The sequence below is a fragment of the Microcaecilia unicolor genome, chromosome 7 (assembly GCF_901765095.1).
Source record: "Microcaecilia unicolor chromosome 7, aMicUni1.1, whole genome shotgun sequence".
Taxonomy (NCBI): Eukaryota; Metazoa; Chordata; class Amphibia; order Gymnophiona; family Siphonopidae; genus Microcaecilia; species Microcaecilia unicolor.
Window position 1 is genome coordinate 286,523,585 of NC_044037.1, and position 18,810 is coordinate 286,542,394.

Genomic DNA, 18,810 nt, shown 5'->3' on the forward strand with positions numbered 1-18,810 from the left:
CAGATATATAAATGACAGGAGGAAGTGCCATAATAGCATTGTGAGGCTCAAAGCTGAGGAGGAGGAATATTGAGAAGCTGATAGGATAAAACTGAACTGCTTAACAATTACTTCTGTTCTATGTTCATAGATGAAAGGCCCAGTAGTAGGACCACAGAAAACAAATTCAAATGGGGATGGATATATGGTAGACCGAGACTGATTCTCAGAAGACTCTGTTCATGAGGAACTAGCTAAACTAAAACTAGACAAAGCAATGGGGCTTCATGGGATACATCCGAGGGTGCTCAAGTAGCTCGGAGAGGTTCTGGTGGCTCTGCTGTCTGACTTCTTCAATGCTTCATTAGAGTCTGGAGTGGTCCCGGAAGACCTGGAGAAGGATGGATGCGGTCCCTCTGCACAAGAGCAGAAGTAAGGAGGGGGTTGGAAATTACAGACCTGACAGTCTGACCTCAGTGGTGAGCAAACTAATGGAAACGCTTCTAAAGTGGAGGATTCTGAGGTTTCTCAAATCGAACGGACTGCAGGACCCAAGGCAGCATGGCTTCACTAGAGACAGGTCATGTTAGACAAATCTGATTGATTCTTTGACTGGGTGACCAAACAGTTGGACTTTGGAGGTGTGCTAGGTGTGGTGTACTTGGATTTTAGCAAAGCTTGTGACACGGTTCCGCATAGGTGACTGATAAATAAACTGAGTGCCCTCAATATGGAACCTAAAATGACTAACTGGGTTAAAAGTTGGTTAAATGGAAGGAGACAGAGGGAAGTGGTAAATGGAGTTTGCTCTGAGGAAAGGGGTGTTATCAGTGGTGTACCACAGAAGACCAGCTCTTTTTTACATCTTTGTGAGTGATATTGCGGAATGGCTGTCTGGTAAGGTTTGTCTCGTTGTGGATGATATCAAACTCTGTAATAGAGTGGACACCCCAGAGGTTGTGGATGGCACGAGGAAGGATCTAGGGAAGCTTGAAGAATGCTCCATTAATTGGCAACTAAGATTTAATGCTAAGAAATGCAGGGTCATGCACTTGGATTACAAAAATCCAGGGAAGCGGTACAATATATTGGGTGATTGTTTGGAGGCTTTAAGGTCATCAAACATAGGTAGAAAGCGATGGTCAAAGCCAGAAGGATGCTTGGCTGCCTGAGGAGAGGGATGATCAGCAGGAAGAGGTGATAGTGCCCTTATATGTCTCTGGTGAGGCCCCATTTAGAGTACTGTGTGCAGTTCTGGAGACCACTCCTACAGAAGTATATAAACAGGATAGACTTGGTCCACACATACCATGCTACCTATATTCTATATCCTCCCCAACATTCTTGAAATAAAATTCCATCTGGTTGGCGAGTGAGGTCTGCTATGATTGCACCAGAAAGGCAAGTCACCAGGCTGTCTTCACACTTTTCTGAATGATTGAATCACCAACTACCACAGCAATCCTAATCTTTTCCTTGTGTGCACATTCCCCCTTGTGAGACCTTGCTGCATCACTCGGAGAACAAGTCTTAACTACAGGATTACTTTCTGCCATACCAAAAAAAGTGATGCTTTTCTTCTAAGTATCCTTGCTGCAAGGGGCAATTCTATAACTGGGTGCCAAGATCAAGCAGGTAGTGTGCCAGTTCCATAATCAAGCAGGTAGTGTGCCAGTTCCATACTGCCAATTACTCACAAAGGGGTATATTCTATAAGTAGCGCCTAAAAATCGACGCCAAAAATTTAACATATTTAGCACGATTCTATAAAGAGTATGCATCCTTTGTAGAATCGTGCTTAGGCATAAACTGCACCTAGCTGCAATTAGGCCTGCTATGAGTAGGCTTAAATGCTGGCAGTTAGGTGCAGTTTAGCCATATTCTATATCAACACTCATGACATTTGAAAATGCCCCCAGAAATGCCCTATCCCTGCCCCCAAATATGTACGCGCATTAGGATTTATGCGCACACCATTATAGAATACGACATATTATAGAATACGATATGCGCATAAATCCTAATTATTGCCAGTTAGTGCTGATAATTTATCACCCAATTATCAGCGCTGATTGGCTCGTTACTTAATAAAGTTACACATGTTAAAGTGGGCGCGTGCCCAATTTAACGCACATAACTTGTAGCACCATATATGAAATCTGGCCCATAATGTTCACTATCAAAGATCGTATTGGACATTGACAAACTCTTTTACCTCAACCCAACTTGATTGAATCTTATCTTCCCTATCCCAATACAACATTTTGTACTAGTCCCGTATCGGAATTGGCGAATGCCTTCACGGTATTATGTAAGCCACATTGAGCCTGGGAAAATGTGGGATACAAATGTAACAAATAAATAAATGAATTATAGAATACTAGCATAAATCGGCAACAACATGCCTACACTTGGACGTGCCCATGTATGTCAGGTCTATGTCTAGCATAAATGTTAGGCATATACAGTCACAAAAGAGAGGGAAAACAGCATACAAATACAATAAGGCAAACAAAAAAAAAGCAAACACTGGGCCTTCAGGATTGAGAAAAATGTAGTCCTTTAATATCACAAATACCCGACACGGGCCGTGTTTCGGCGTACAACCGCCTGCATCAGGGGTCAATAAACTCCTATTGGTCAACTTGCAAACTGTGGCGCAAGAGGTAAGTGAAACAATCGGGGTAAAACTCCCGTTGTTTGAACAGCTCGTCTGTATTCAGAAAGACGCCTCCAATACTGAAAACCGCGCCACAGTTTGCAAGTTGACCGATAGGAGTTTATTGACCCCTGATGCAGGCGGTTGTACGCCGAAACACGGCCCGTGTCGGGTATTTGTGATATTAAAGGACTACATTTTTCTCAATCCTGAAGGCCCAGTGTTTGCTTTTTTTGTTAGCATAAATGTTAGCAACTAAATGCGGCACCGAAGTAAGTATCTTACAGTATTGTATAAGTTATGTGTGTAAATGTTGGCCCTGTCCATGCCCCACCCATGCTACTCCACCATGAACGCTCCCCTAGCGTTTACACGCTAAGGCCATTGTCCGCATATATTATAGAATACCACTGAGTGCACAGCTGCTCCCCAGTATCTCTCCACACTCGTCCTTCCCTACACCCCTTCCCGTGCACTCCGCTCCATGGATAAATCCTTCTTATCTGTTCCCTTCTCCACTACTGCCTTCTGTCTCGCTGCACCCTACGCCTGGAATAAACTTCCTGAGCCCCTACATCTTGCCCCATCCTTGGCCACCTTTAAATCTAGACTGAAAGCCCACCTCTTTAACATTGCTTTTGACTCGTAACCACTTGTAACCACTCGCCTCCACCTACCCTCCTCTCTTCCTTCCCGTTCACATTAATTGATTTGCTTACTTTATTTATTTTTTGTCTATTAGATTGTAAGCTCTTTGAGCAGGGACTGTCTTTCTTCTATGTTTGTGCAGCGCTGCGTACGCCTTGTAGCGCTATAGAAATGCTAAATAGTAGTAGTAGTAGTGTACATGAGTGTGCACATATGCGCGTGTATTCTATAAACATATGTTCATAATTGGTGCCTAACTTTAGACATCCTGTTATTGAATGAAGGGGCACGTTCACATGTAGAGTATCTCACTAACAGGTAGATACTGTAATCATGTGACATTTGGTGCACAACTGAAAAGCTCCCATCCTTCTCTTGAACTGCTGACTACGTGTTAATGTTGTTGAGTAGTTCAAGTTATTTAAAGTTGTTTAAGGGATGGGAATATTTAATGCAGTTTAAAGTCCCTTAAATGTGTTTTGGTATATGTTGTACAGTATTAGTATGACAGTGACCTGCAATAGCACTACAGTTAATCTATTATTAAGGTTGGGATTAATTTCATACTTGCTGAGGCAAATCCCTAATTAACTCTTCTTGTGAAAAATGTTCCCCCTAACCTAATAGAGGAAGGAGGGTGCAAAAAAAAAAAAAATTCAAACATCACTGATCAGTATCCAGCACCTTTTTGTAAAATCTGTCCTTGAAACACAATGAGGGGCATAATCGAAAGAGAAGGGCGCCCATCTTTCGACACAAGTCAGGAGATGGGCATCCTTCTCTGAGGGTCGCCCAAATCGGCATAATCGAAAGCCGATTTTGGGCGTCCCCAACTGCTTTCCATCGCAGGGACGACCAAAGTTCACGGGGGGGCATGTTGGCACCATAGCGAAGGCGGGACTGGGGCGTGATTAAGAGATGGGCGTCCTCGGCCGATAATGGAAAAAAGAAGGGCGTCCCTGACGAGCACTTGGCCAACTTTACTTGGTCCATTTTTTTTCACAACCAAGCCTCAAAAAAGTGCCCGAACTGATGAGATGACCACCGGAGGGAATTGGGGATTACCTCCCCTTACTCCTCCAGTGGTCACTAAAACCCTGCCACCCTCAAAAATGTTATACTCAGGTCCATCGCAGCAGTATGCAGGTCCCTGGAGCAGTTTTAGTGGATGCAGTGCCCATTCCCCCCCCCCCGCCTGTTACACTTGTGGTGGTAAATGTTGAGCCCTCCAAAACCCACCATACCCACATGTAGGTGCCCCCCTTCACCCATAAGGGCTATGGTAGTGGTGTACAGTTGTGGGGAGTGGCTTTTGGTGAGCTCAGCACCCAAGGTAAGGGAGCTATGCACTTGGGACCAATTTGTGAAGTCCTAAAGGAAAAGTCCATAGACCATTATTAAATGGACAGGGGAAATCCACTATTTCTGGGATAAACAGTATAAAATGTTTTGTACTTTTTTGGGGATCTTGCCAGGTATTTGTGACCTGGATTGGCCACTGTTGGTGTGGAGGAGTGGCCTAGTGGTTAGAGTGGTGGACTTTGGTCCTGGGGAACTGGGTTCAATTCCCACTTCAGGCACAGGCAGCTTCTTGTGACTCTGGGCAAGTCACTTAACGCTCCGTTGCCCCAGGTATAAATAAGTACCTAAGCCGCATTGAGCCTGCCATGAGTGGGAAAGAGTGGGGTACAAAAAAAAAACAGGATGCTGGGCTTGATGGACCTTTGGTCTTTCCCAGTATGGCAGTACTTATGTACTGCAGTGCCCCCTAGGGTGCCCGGTTGGTGTCCTGGCATGTGAGGGGGACCAGTGCACTACAAATGCTGGCTCCTCCCATGACCATATGACTTGGATTTGGTCATTTTTGAGATGGGCGTCCTCGGTTTCCATTATGGCTGAAAACCGGGACGACCATCTCTAAGGTCGACCATCTCTAAAGTCAACCTAAATGTTGAGATTTGGGCGTCCCCGACCGTATTATCGAAACGAAAGATGGACGCCCATCTTGTTTCGATAATACGAGTTTCCCCGCCCCTTCGCGGCGCCGTCCTTACAGATGGGCGCCCTTAGAGATGGTCGTCCCCGTTCGATTATGCCCCTCATTATTTCACCCGTCAACACTTTATTATTCTATACACACAATTTAAGTCAGAAAAGTTCTTTTCATGCAGGCTTGGCTCTAAAAAGCATGTTTCCCCAGAAAACCGGTACTCTTAAAATTCTTCCCATCCACCAGCAGCTTCTGATATCAGCACTCCCTCAGGATTGAGAATTGCAGATCTCCTGCCTTCATATATATCTGTGCTTCTAAGACAATACTTCTGACAAAAGTCCCGTGATTCACATTACAAACAGTTTGATCAGTTGTCCTGTACCCTGTCCTGGAGTTCAAACTTGTATATGCCAAGATCACACATGCACTATTTTTGGTTGATACTGTTATAAGAATGTTAACTTTGGGCTTGAAGTTTCTTTTTTTATCGAGAGTGCTGTCAGCTAGCTCCTTTCACGTAGAGGATTATAGCTTTTACCCAGATCCTAGAACCAAATAGCCTACTCATGCCACCTGGATATATTTTCACACCATACCTCTTTTGTCATTTAAAAATAGTCCACAGCCTTATCTTTTGAAAATGATTTCTCTGCAGTATATATTTTTTCCTTTGAGTTACTGGATTGTGTTGTACCTAAAGACCCCTGAACATTAATTTAATTTTCATTCCGTTGCCTTTATCCAAGGTTCTATTGATCATTCTGATCTGGTAGCTGACCTTTTGAAAGAACTGTCAAATCACAATGAGCGTGTTGAAGAAAGGAAATCTGCCCTCTGTGAATTGCTCAAGATCACAAGGGAAGATAACCTGGGAGTTTGGGACGAGCACTTCAAAACCATTCTGCTCCTGCTGCTGGAAACACTGGGTGATAAGGATGTAGGTAGAACTGGCTTACCTTTTTATACTGGTGCTTGTTAATGCTAATTTGTGCTGTCTTTGGATATTTTCTGCCTTATTGATAGGCGCTGTAGTTCTGACTTCCTGGCTACCTTGAGTTCTTTACGTGTTGTGATGCCTCTATTGGCCGTACGTAAGACTGACATAGTGATAATATGGCAGGTGTACTTCTGGTTCTTTCTTCAGATGTGACCACATCATATTTATTCTGGTCAGTAAAATTTGTCACAACCTGTAAAGAATTCTTCTTATTTTCAATGAACTACACTGCTGTTCTAGATTTCTATATGATCTGTCTTGATGTGTATATTTAACCTTTCCCCTTGGCTTTAGCACATTTCAAGCATTTTAAAAAAATTAGTTTTTTTTTTTTTTTAAACTAGGAGGAGTGGCCTAGTGGTTAGAGTGGTGGACTTTGGTCCTGGGGAACTGGGTTCGATTCCCACTGCAGGCACAGGCAGCTCCTTGTGACCCTGGGCAAGTCACTTAACCCTCCATTGCCCCATGTAAGCCGCATTGAGCCTGCCATGAGTGGGAAAGCACGGGGTACAAATGTAACAAAAATAAAATAGATACTATTGGAGATTCTACATGGAATGTTGCTACTATTGGAGATTCTACATGGAATGTTGCTATTCCACTAGCAACATTCCATGTAGAAGGCTGCGCAGGCTTCTGTTTCTGTGAGTCTGTCAGACTCACAGAAGCAGAAGCCTGCGCGGCCACATTGGTGATCTGCAAGGGCCGACTTCTACATGGAATGTTGCTAGTGGAATAGCAACATTCCATGTAGAATCTCAAATAGTAGCAACAGTGGAGGAGTGGCCTAGTGGTTAGGGTGGTAGACTTTGGTCCTGAGTTCAATTCCCACTTCAGGCACAGGCAGCTCCTTGTGACTCTGGGCAAGTCACTTAACCCTCCATTGCCCCATGTAAGCCGCATTGAGCCTGCCATGAGTGGGAAAGCACGGGGTACAAATGTAACAAAAATAAAATAGATACTATTGGAGATTCTACATGGAATGTTGCTACTATTGGAGATTCTACATGGAATGTTGCTATTCCACTAGCAACATTCCATGTAGAAGGCTGCGCAGGCTTCTGTTTCTGTGAGTCTGACGTCCTGACTCACAGAAGCAGAAGCCTGCGCGGCCACATTGGTGATCTGCAAGGGCCGACTTCTACATGGAATGTTGCTAGTGGAATACCAACATTCCATGTAGAATCTCAAATAGTAGCAACAGTGGAGGAGTGGTCTAGTGGTAAGGGTCGTGGACTTTGGTCCGGGGAACTGAGGAACTGAGTTTGATTCCCACTTCAGGCACAGGCAGCTCCTTGTGACTCTGGGCAAGTCACTTAACCCTCCATTGCCCCAGGTACAAGTAAGTACCTGTATATAAAATGTAAGCCGCATTGAACCTGCTATGAGTGGGAAAGCGCGGGGTACAAATATAAGAAAAATTAAAAAAAATAATAGAGCATCTCAGTCCTGTGTTCTGAGACCATCTAGCCAGTCTGGTTTTCAGTTTCTATCAAAGAATAAACGTGCATTTTCTTCATTGTAAGCGGATATATATTGTGTATATGTTGAATACTGACTGGCCAGGTGGTCTTTAGCATTGATTGAGAACCACTGTTAGAGAAATTGTTTCAATTCATTCTAATACCTTCATTCACCCATTCAACACAAGCATTTTCCTTTCTTTCCATTCTGAACTGTGTTTTCTGAAGAAGGGATTATTTTTTGGATGTTGCTGTATATCTTTTCTTTTTGAGCAGTTTTCCTTAGATCCATGACTATTGTACATCTTTTTCTGTTTCTCCCTGGCAAACCTGCATTAGCGCTTGGCTCTACTAGTTTAGCCACCGGAACGTACCATCTTCCTTTATTGATGTACTTCTTTTCGGTGGTACAACCAAAGCAGTTTATACATTTATTATATGCTGGTACTTTCTCTGTCCCTAGTGGGATCACAATCTAAGTTTTTGTACCTGGGGCACAGGGAGCCAAGGTGGGAATTGAACCCAGTTCCCCAGGTTCTCAGCCCACTGTGCTACTCCTCTACCAAATCATGAAATAACACATGGTAGAATTAACTCAGATTCAAGTACTGTTTCACAGTATTTTGAAGTACAGTTGCTGACCAGCCCCATGCTCAGGCTTTAAAACTGTGGCACAGGGAGCTTGTGTTAAAGTCATCTGTACACAAGGGCTGGCAGAACTCAGAGTGAACAGCTTTAGAAGAGAGAGTGGAGGAGTGGCCTAGTGGTTAGGGTGGTGGACTTTGGTCCTGGGGAATTGAGGAACTGAGTTCGATTCCCGGCACAGGCAGCTCCTTGTGACTCTGGGCAAGTCACTTAACCCTCCATTGCCCCATGTAAGCCACATTGAGCCTGCCATGAGTGGGAAAGTGCAGGGTACAAATGTAACCAAAATAAAATAGATACTACTGGAGATTCTACATGGAATGTTGCTACTATTGGAGATTCTGCATGGAATGTTGCTACTATTGGAGATTCTACATGAAATGTTGTTATTCCACTAGCAACATTCCATGTAAAAGGCTGCGCAGGCTTCTGTTTCTGTGAGTCTGACGTCCTGCACATACATGCAGGACGTCAGACTCACAGAAGCAGAAACCTGCGCGGCCACATTGGTGATCTGCAAGGGCCGAATTCTAGTGGAATAGCAACATTCCATGTAGAATCTCAAATAGTAGCAACAGTGGAGGAGTGGCCTAGTGATTAGGGTGGTGGACTTTGGTCCTGAGGAACTGAGGGACTGAGTTCGATTCCCACTTCAGGCACAGGCAGCTCCTTGTGACTCTGGGCAAGTCACTTAACCCTCCATTGCCCCATGTAAGCCGCATTGAGCCTGCCATGAGGGAAAGCGCGGGGTACAAATGTAACAAAATATAAATAAAATAAATTCTCCTCAACCCTTGGTCAGTGAGCGTATCTGTGCTAACGAGGGTGAGGGCTTTAAAAAAAAAATGAAAGATAAAAAGAGGAGAACTTGTTGCAAAAGGAACAGAGTGTGATGTGACAACACATCTCTAAGAACACCTTGAGTAGGTGATCCAGAGACCACGATACAAGGCTGCAGCATCTCTCTGGCTTTTGCTCTCTCATAATGAGTCTTAGGGGAATTGTGGAATTCTGCAGGAAGGGACAAATCTTGCAGCCCTTCTTGTTGTTGAGGAAGCACAGGAGATTGAAGACTCTAGTATTAATCTGAGGTGAGAAGAATAGATCTCAAGGGGAAGTTGATGGGTTTGTAGTGTGTGCAGTAAAACTGACCGACTGTTTAAATAATAGTTTCCACTTTTTTGTCAGTATTCAATCAGAGCTCTGGCATTGCGGGTACTACGGGAAATTCTGAGGAACCAACCAGCAAGGTTTAAAAATTATGCTGAACTGACTATCATGAAAACTCTGGAAGCTCATAAGGATTCTCACAAAGAGGTAAATGCATTGTGTTTTGTTTCGTCATGCTTCGGTTTTGAAATGGATAGAAAGTCGAATCATTTTTGTTGGTCTTTTACCATATTAGTCATCCATCTTTGACACCCTTTTCACTTCCAAACCTGGGTGGCTAGAAGAAGTGGTGTTGGCCTGAGAGTGGTGTTGACCTTTGGCACCACTCAGTGGCCAACAGGGGCCACTCTTGCATCAGTAGCTGTCCTCCTTTTCCAGCCCTGACAGTTGGAGGCTACAAACTTGGATTTCCTACATGACAGCCATGGGACTATTCCAAAGTAATTCATTTTTATGTAATTGTCAGCGCATGCACAGATCAAAATAAATTTTTTCTGGGTAGACTGCCATTTTATTGTCCAAACACCTTTGGCCTCTTACTGGTGTAACCACTAAAGGGAGTTCAAAAATTGTAACACTGTACTCTATAAGTAACTCCCATTCCTTAATTTATCCATCCACAATATACATTCATCCAAACTTGAATAATTTCTTCTAATAATTTAGTGACCTCAGCTGTGCACATTGCCAACTGACTCTCATGACAATGGAACTTGCACCCACTTCTTCATTGGCTCACTATAATGCCTAATTATTTTCTATATGTTTTTTAAATATTTTCAATATTTTTCTATTGGCTTTATATTTGAATACTCATCTTCTTTTACATATATTGGACCCAGGGGTTGTTGTTACTGTCCAACATGCATGTTTCGCCCATACCTAGGGCTGTCTCAAGGATTGACCCCTAAAAAAAATAAAAACATATATAAAGATCCACCCCAAACTTTCACGGAACATCAATAGAGTTAGTATTTGCTTAATACTCATACCGGCCCTCCATTTAATATTTCACTTCTGACTCACCCTTTGCCGTCTTAGCGTCAGCTCTGCTTAAATAGTTACAGGGTTATTCCCTTGCAAAGATGGCGGCGGCGTGTTCATAGCTACCCTTAATACTCTAGTAGATATGACGCCCCCAACAATTGACAAGGTATTTTTTATTCCAAACAATATAATTCATTTTGGTAGGGTACAAATACATCCCATCCCCCAAAGTAACTTTCAGAATTGATTATTCAGTTACAGATACTACCTGCTGACACATGCATATTTCAGTATTTCCTTTCCTCCCCTCTACTCTAAGGGCAAGTTTAAAATATCCCTGACATTTCTGATATAAGAAATGAATATCAGTGTTGTATAGTAAGTAAGTAAATGTAACTAGTTACTGTACTTAAGTAAAAGTTGTGACTTTTACTTGTAAAGAAGTACAGGATAACATTTGTTTCTTTTACTGAAGTAATAATTTCACCAATTTTTACTACTTTTACTCAGTTATACCTGATGCTTGCAGTTAAAAGGAAAAGCGTAAGTGATATGTAAATGATGATTCCTCGGTAAACCAAATGAAAGAGCAAAACCGGGAATAGGATTTTACTATTGCAAACCTCATCACACAAACAGTGGATCGTCTCATTTTAAATTTTTCTGTTCCGTGAATATAGCCTGTAAGAACAGTGGAGCTGCCTGTGTTTGTTGAACTGATTACTGATCTCCAGCCAAACAGAACAGAGATGAGTGTAAAGATGAAGCTGGTAGCAATTCTTGATGATCGGACCATGTCTCTACCACAACAGACTGCTGGTCATCCAATGGAAAATTTTACATTGGGGTGACTATCCACAGGATTGATGGTCTGTGGAAAGGGAAGTCTGCTTGTCTGTTCTTAAGACTGATGGGTTCTCACACGTGTGGAAGTGCTTGAAGATTTATTTATTTACAAAGCTTTTATACCGCAATATCTACTACAAGACTAGTAAAAAAGGCCCGTTTCTGAAGGCAAGGAAACGGGCCCTAGGCGGGCAATTTGGTGTCCCCCCCCCCCCCCCCCCGGACCGCCGAAAACTGATCCCCGCCGCCGTTGTGTACTACCTGTGCTGACTGGGGACCCAAACCCCCGACAGCCGAAGTGTTGTTGTGCCCTTCGCGTTCCTTCCTCATCTTCTCTGGAAGTTCCTCTGCGTGCGTCTGACTGCGTGCATCTGACGTCAGACGCACGCAGAGGAACTTCCAGAGAAGATGAGAAAGGAACGCGAAGGGCACAACAACACTTCGGCTGTCGGGGGTTTGGGTCCCCCGTCAGCACAGGTAGTACACAATGGCGGCCGGGGGGGGGGGGGGGGCAACAGGTTCACGGAGGGGGGGTCGAGGGGGCCGTAGCGCAGGGGTTGACAGCTGATTCCGAGGCCTACTCCTCCCCTTGCCTTGGAATCAGCTGTCGTGACGTCAGTGCGTGTCTGCCTAGCAGACCACCTCCAGCCTAGGGAGCTACGGTCCCAGGCACAGAACGTTGGAGGTGAGAATTATTATATAGGATTCCATGCGGTGTACAAATTCACATACAAGTTGTCATAAACACACATAGAACAATAATCATCATGGACAAAACTTTGTCTCCTAGTTAATTCTTCCAATTTATATTTAGCTTGATACTGTTATTCATCCCAGTCCTGGTTTCAATTGGAATTAAAAGCACTCCGAAAAAAAGATGTTTTTTAAAACATTTTCCTAAACTGAGTCAATGTAGGTACCATGATATAAAAAAATGGCATTTCTATGTTGTTTAATACGTAGTACTCAAAACAGTGGAATAGCAAACAAATTTTCATCTGATGGCAAACTGTTTGAATAACAACAGACAATGATTCCAATTTTGTGAAAGCCTTCTTTGTAATTGCACAGCATGATGATGATCATGAAGATAAAGATGGAGATGGAAGTGATGAATTAGACAGCACTACTTCTAATGCAGATGATAAAATATTCTTTTTGATACGGACGTCAAGTGTTTCAGACTAAAATTCCCTTGATCAAAACCTACAGACCTAGTCAGAAGACATCAGTAATATTGCAACCTGGCCTAATTTGAAGGAACTTTTTATCAGACTGAACAATCTACTTTCTGCTAGTGTGGTTATTGCACAGCTTTTTAGTTGTGCTTAGTCAAGATCGGGAGGCGGGGCTGGTGGTTGGGAGGCAGGGATAGTGCTGGCCAGACTTATACGGTCTGTGCCAGAGCCGGTGGTTGGGAGGCGGGGACTGGTGGTTGGGAGGCAGGGATAGTGCTGGGCAGACTTACACGGTCTGTGCCAGAGCCGGTGGTTGGGAGGCGGGGATAGTGCTGGGCAGACTTATACGATCTGTGCCAGAGCCGGTGGTGGGAAGCTGGACTGGTGGTTGGGAGGCAGGGATAGTGCTGGGCAGACTTATACGGTCTGTGCCAGAGCTGGTGGTGGGAGGCAGGGATAGTGCTGGGCAGACCTATACGGTCTGTGCCAGAGCCAGTGGTTGGGAGGTGGGGATAGTGCTGGGCAGACTTATACGGTCTGTGCCAGAGCCGGTGGTTGGGAGGCGGGGATAGTGCTGGGCAGACTTATACGATCTGTGCCAGAGCCGGTGGTGGGAAGCGGGACTGGTGGTTGGGAGGCAGGGATAGTGCTGGGCAGACTTATACGGTCTGTGCCAGAGCTGGTGGTGGGAGGCAGGGATAGTGCTGGGCAGACCTATACGGTCTGTGCCAGAGCCAGTGGTTGGGAGGTGGGGACTGGTGGTTGGGAGGCAGGGATAGTGCTGGGCAGACTTACACGGTCTGTGCCAGAGCCGGTGGTTGGGAGGCGGGGATAGTGCTGGGCAGACTTATACGATCTGTGCCAGAGCCGGTGGTGGGAAGCGGGACTGGTGGTTAGGAGGCAGGGATAGTGCTGGGCAGACTTATACGGTCTGTGCCAGAGCTGGTGGTGGGAGGCAGGGATAGTGCTGGGCAGACCTATACGGTCTGTGCCAGAGCCAGTGGTTGGGAGGTGGGGATAGTGCTGGGCAGACTTATACGGTCTGTGCCAGAGCCGGTGGTTGGGAGGCGGGGATAGTGCTGGGCAGACTTATACGGTCTGTGCCCTGAAGAGCACAGGTACAAATTGAAGTAGGGTATACACAAAAAGTAGCACATATGAGTTATCTTGTTGGGCAGACTGGATGGACCGTGCAGGTCTTTTTCTGCCGTCATCTACTATGTTACTATGTTAAGTGTACTCACGTGAGTGACAGTCATTTCCAAAAATTTAGATTTGTTGAAAGCAAAGTAGATTGAATTGAAGAGCAATAAAGTTGGGATAAAAATGTTAGCAATGGTTACATTCATTGCAATTGCGGTACTTTTACTTTTTACTCAAAAAGTATTAGGCAATAACTTTTTTTTTTAACTTAAGTACATTTTTAAATGTGTTCTTCACTGTACTTTTACTTGAAGTAGCAAAATACACATTTATTTTTACTTTTACTTAAGTACTTTGACTTAGTACTTTGAACAGCACTGATGAATATGATTGCAGTGGATGAATGGGCCATTTCATGTTAGAACTGAAGGTGTATAATTTGCTTATCCCTGTTTCACTGTTGGGTCAGCATGAAAAAAATCAGCAACATAATTTGTTCCAAGATATCTGCTGTTTACAGTATATAACCCAATAAGAAAGCAGCATCAGGGCCACAGAGAAGGGATCTTTTCAAGGGAATTTGTTCATTTGAAGTATGATGGAAAGCAGCATACACTCTGCATGAAAAAGTAATTATCCTTTTGGCTCTTTGGAATTCATAACTCATTTATGGTGTATTTACCTATCCCCTGTTATGAGAGTTAAGAGCATATTAAGTAGTATTATGTGGTTTCTTTCTCTGTGTGCATGTGGATATATAGAGATAGTTGGAACCACTATTTTTTGTCTGATCGGCAAAGGAGTTCAAGAGGGCTACATTCTCTCTCCCTATTTGTTCATTTTGTGTGCAGAACACATAATGAGTGAGGATTAGAAGATGATGATATTCCTTCTTTCAGTTCTGAAACCTCTTTCAAGAACTTCCGATGTGCTGCTGACACTACAGTAATAGCTGGAAGTGAAGAAGATTTAGAGGTCCTTATTGATAAAGTTAAGACACAAGGAGGGGCATAATCGAAAGGGACGCCCAAGTTCTGCTGAGGACGTTCTCGCAAAACGTCCCGGCGAAGGGGCGGGGAAACCCGTACTTTCAAAACAAGATGAACGTCCATCTTTCGTTTCGATAATATGGTTGGGGACGCCCAAATCTTGACATTTAGGTCGTCCTTAGAGATGGTCTGATTTTCGGTGATAATGGAAACCAAGGACGCCCATCTCAGAAATGACCAAATGCAAACCCTTTGGTTGTGGGAGGAGCCAGCATTCGTAGTGCACTGGTCCCCCTGACATGCCAGGACACCAACCGGGCACCCTAGTGGACTTCATAAATTGCTCCCAGGTACATAGCTCCCTTACCTTGTGTGCTGAGCCTCCAACCCCCCCCCCCCCCAAAAACCCACTGCCCACAACTGTACACCACTACCATAGCTCTTACGGGTGAAGGGGGGCACCTAGATGTGGGTTCAGTGGGTTTGTGGTGGGTTTTGGAGGGCTCACATTTACCACCACAAGTGTAACAGGTGTGGGGTGGGTGGGCCTGGGTCCGTCTGCCTGAAGTGCACTGCACCCACTAAAACTGCTCCAGGTACCTGCATACTGCTGCGATGGACCTGAGTATGGCATTTAAGGCTGGCATAGAGGCTGGCACAAAAGATTTTTAAAGATGTTTTTTGAGGGTGGGAGGGGGTTAGTGACCCCTGGGGGAGTTAGTGACCCCTGGGGGAGTAAGGGGAGGTCCTCCCCGATTCTCTCCGGTGGTCATCTGGTCAGTTCGGGCACCTTTTTGTGTTTTGGTTATAAGAAAAACAGGACCAGGCAAAGTCGTTCAAGTGCTCGTCAGGGACACCCTTTTTTTTCCATTATGGGTCGAGGACGCCCATGTGTTAGGCACGCCTCAGTCCCGCCTTCGCCACGCCTCCGACACACCCCCATGAACTTTGGTCATCCCCGCGACGGAAAGCAGTTGGGGATGCCCAAAATCGGCTTTCAATTATGTCGATTTGGGTGACCTTGTGAGAAGGACACCCATCTTCCGATTTGTGTTGAAAGATGGGCATCCTTCTCTTTCGGAAATGAGCCTGAAAGTGAAAAAATTGAAGTAAAACGGAATCTAAAAAGACAAAATTGATGACAACAGGAGCAAAAACAAGCTTCAGAATTGATAGTGAAAATATTGAAGTCATAGACAGTGTCTGCCTTTTAGGATCAATTATCAACAGCAAAGGCTCCAGTAGTCAGGAGGTGCAAGATAGCACTTTGTAGAGCTGCAGTGAAGGGTTTGGAAAAGGTTTTCAAGTCAGATGATGTTTCATTACCAGCAAAAATTCAAATTATACAGATTGTGTTTTTTTTCTATTACATTGTATAGATGCGAAAGTTGCACCATAAGAAAGCAGAATAGAAAGAGTATTGAGGCATTTGAGTTGTGGCGCTGGAGACGACTATTGTGAATATCATGGACAGTCAAGAAATCAAATAGATGGGTCCTTGACCAATCCTAAAGTGAGGAAATCACATCACTGAAAAAGTAACAGAATCCATAAGAAACATCTTCCAAAGCTTTGAATAACTTCAACACAGTGCTGAGTTTCACCCACAAGGGCTTCTTCAGGGAACTTTACAGGGTTAAATCAAGCATAACTGTGCCTTTTTCTGCTATCTTCTACTTACCATATTCTACTTCTCATCACCAGAAATTCCTCTCCTGGCCCAACTGGGAGCCAGTTTGTAGTGGACTCAGTACATGGCACTCAAAATTCGGCACCAAAAAATTGACACTAAACGGTATTCTATAACGGGTGTTCCGAGATTGGCACCTTCTTTGGACCCAAGGAGTTATACCAGCTGAGATCAGGTGTCAATCCTGGTGCGCAAGTTGGGCTCAAATCTGCAATATTCTACAACACTGCACATTTTAATGGAGCACTCCTTATCTGCCCCTCCCATCGTCACGCTCCCTTTGCAGATCCATACGGAAACACTTAGGTGCTATTCTATAAATGGGTGCATATGTTTTTACATGAATCTGCTATTTTTGCCCTGTTTTGGTACCTTGTATACATTAGAACGCTTTTCCATACTGAATTTTTGGTGTGGACGTAGCACCTAATGTTCGGCGCCATATACAGAATTCCCTTGTTTGTTTCTTTCCCCTGGCCTCTGATAGGCAGGATGCTACTGTGGGGGGTCTCCCCTCCCTTTCTGGTGATCATGCTGGTTCTGAACTGACCCCATCGCCTGCATTTGAGGATGCAGTGTTATCTGCATGAATTGCAGTCCATCAGCTCTACATGAAGCAATATATACACACAGTCTTCCAGATAAGTACATAAGTAATGCCACACTGGGAAAAGACCCAAGGGTCCATCGAGCCCAGCATCCTGTCCATGACAGCGGCCAATCCAGGCCAAGGGCACCTGGCAAGCTTCCCAAACGTACAAACATTCTATACATGTTATTCCTGGAATTGTGGATTTTTCCCATTTAGTAGCGGTTTATGGACTTGTCCTTTAGGAAACCGTCTAACCCCTTTTTAAACTCTGCTAAGCTAACCGCCTTCACCTTCGCCGGGGGGGGGGGGGGGTTGCGCTGCACGAGGGGGGCGCTGCATGGGGGGGGGCGGGGCGCATCGGTGATCTGCCCCGGGTGTCAGCGCCCCTCGGAAGGCCACTGGTTTCATCGCATGCCCCCTTGTCCTAGTATTTTTGGAAAGCGTGAACAGACACTTCACATTCACCTGTTCCACTATTTTATATACCTCTATCATGATATTTAAGGCTTTTCTTCCTGTCTGTCTCCGTACTCAGGTTTAACTGGCAGCAGTTTTTGCAGAGGTAGATGAATGTGGAGCACATCTTACATGCTCAGCATATGCCCCCTCATTCTATAAGTTAATGCCTAAATTTAAGTGCCATTTGCGTGCTTATATGATAGAATACTAGCTGTTTTGTAAATGATGCATTCAACTCACTTAGCATGTGAATGCATGGTGAGCAATAATAAGAAAGGAGCTTGGGTGAGGCATGGGCGAAACCAAAATTTACGTGTAGTAGAATATTGTAAATTAGACACACGTGGCCGAAAATAAAGATTATTTTTCGGCCATGTACCAAAACTGAAATTACCATAAGAGCCACGCGGTAGCCATGCAGTAACTCCATTTTCCATATCATCAAGCTGATCAATCCATAGACTGGTGGGTTGTGTCCATCTACCAGCAGGTGGAGATAGAGAGCAAACTTTTGCCTCCCTATATGTGGTCATGTGCTGCCGGAAACTCCTCAGTATGTTCTCTATCTCAGCAGGTGGTGGTCACACACAGCAGCAGCTCTGGCTAGGCCTCCAAGCCTAATTTTTAGGTTTTGTTGAGTGCCTGGGGTTGAGGGCTCTTTTGAGCAAGTGCAAACCTGGTGGTGCCAGGTCCCTCCTTTTCTCCCCCCTCCCGCTGGCTCCGTTAAAAAAAAAAAAAAAAATTTTGAACGTCCTTAAAGGCGTTTATTTCGACGTTTATTTAAGCGTCTATTGCAGCTACTCACTGGGACACCAGGTCGTTACAACTCGGAGCGGACAGCAGGTAATTTTTACCTTTTTATAGCGGGCAGGGGGTTCCCCGATTCTTCTCCTCGTGGCATATGGCGTCGGAGGGCGAGGGCGCAAAGGGTCGCTCCCCGGGTCGCTTGAGCGCTTCTAGAGGGGATGCGGGGGTCTTCAAGCCTGATTCGCCCTTGTTGGGTGACAGTTTTGTGACCGATGAATGTCCCGGTCCTTCCTCCGGCGTGGCGGTTTTTCCCGCCATAAACGCCCATCCCCCGCTCCTCGCCTCCGCCATCTTGGCCGGCCACGCGGCTCGGACGGCTTCTTCTTGGGCCGCCCTTGAGGTTGGAGACATTAATGCCATGAACGCTCTTAATTTGGGCGACGGCACAGAAGCGGCTAAAGTTAAGAGCCGTTCTTCCCGCGCGGCTCCTTCGCGGAGTTTCGCGCCGGATGCCATTTTGGATGCGCAGCATGTCTCTCCCCCGCTGTTGCGAGCGCCGGTTGAGGGTGCGTCTAGGGCTATTGCCCAGACTGCGGAAGTGCACAGTCTGGGGGGTTTCTCCCCC

General features: G+C 45.0%; 1 protein-coding gene across 5 annotated transcripts in view; it reads left to right on the forward strand.

The window, feature by feature from the left end:
* CLASP1 (cytoplasmic linker associated protein 1) overlaps positions 1-18,810 on the forward strand; it is a 484,411-nt gene that overhangs the window by 441,162 nt on the left and 24,439 nt on the right. For all 5 annotated transcript variants that reach the window (XM_030210422.1, XM_030210418.1, XM_030210420.1 and 2 more), the window contains 2 exons: positions 6,026-6,216; positions 9,573-9,701. In XM_030210422.1, coding sequence (XP_030066282.1) covers positions 6,026-6,216; positions 9,573-9,701 — 320 coding nt within the window. The remainder of the gene's footprint in view (positions 1-6,025; positions 6,217-9,572; positions 9,702-18,810) is intronic.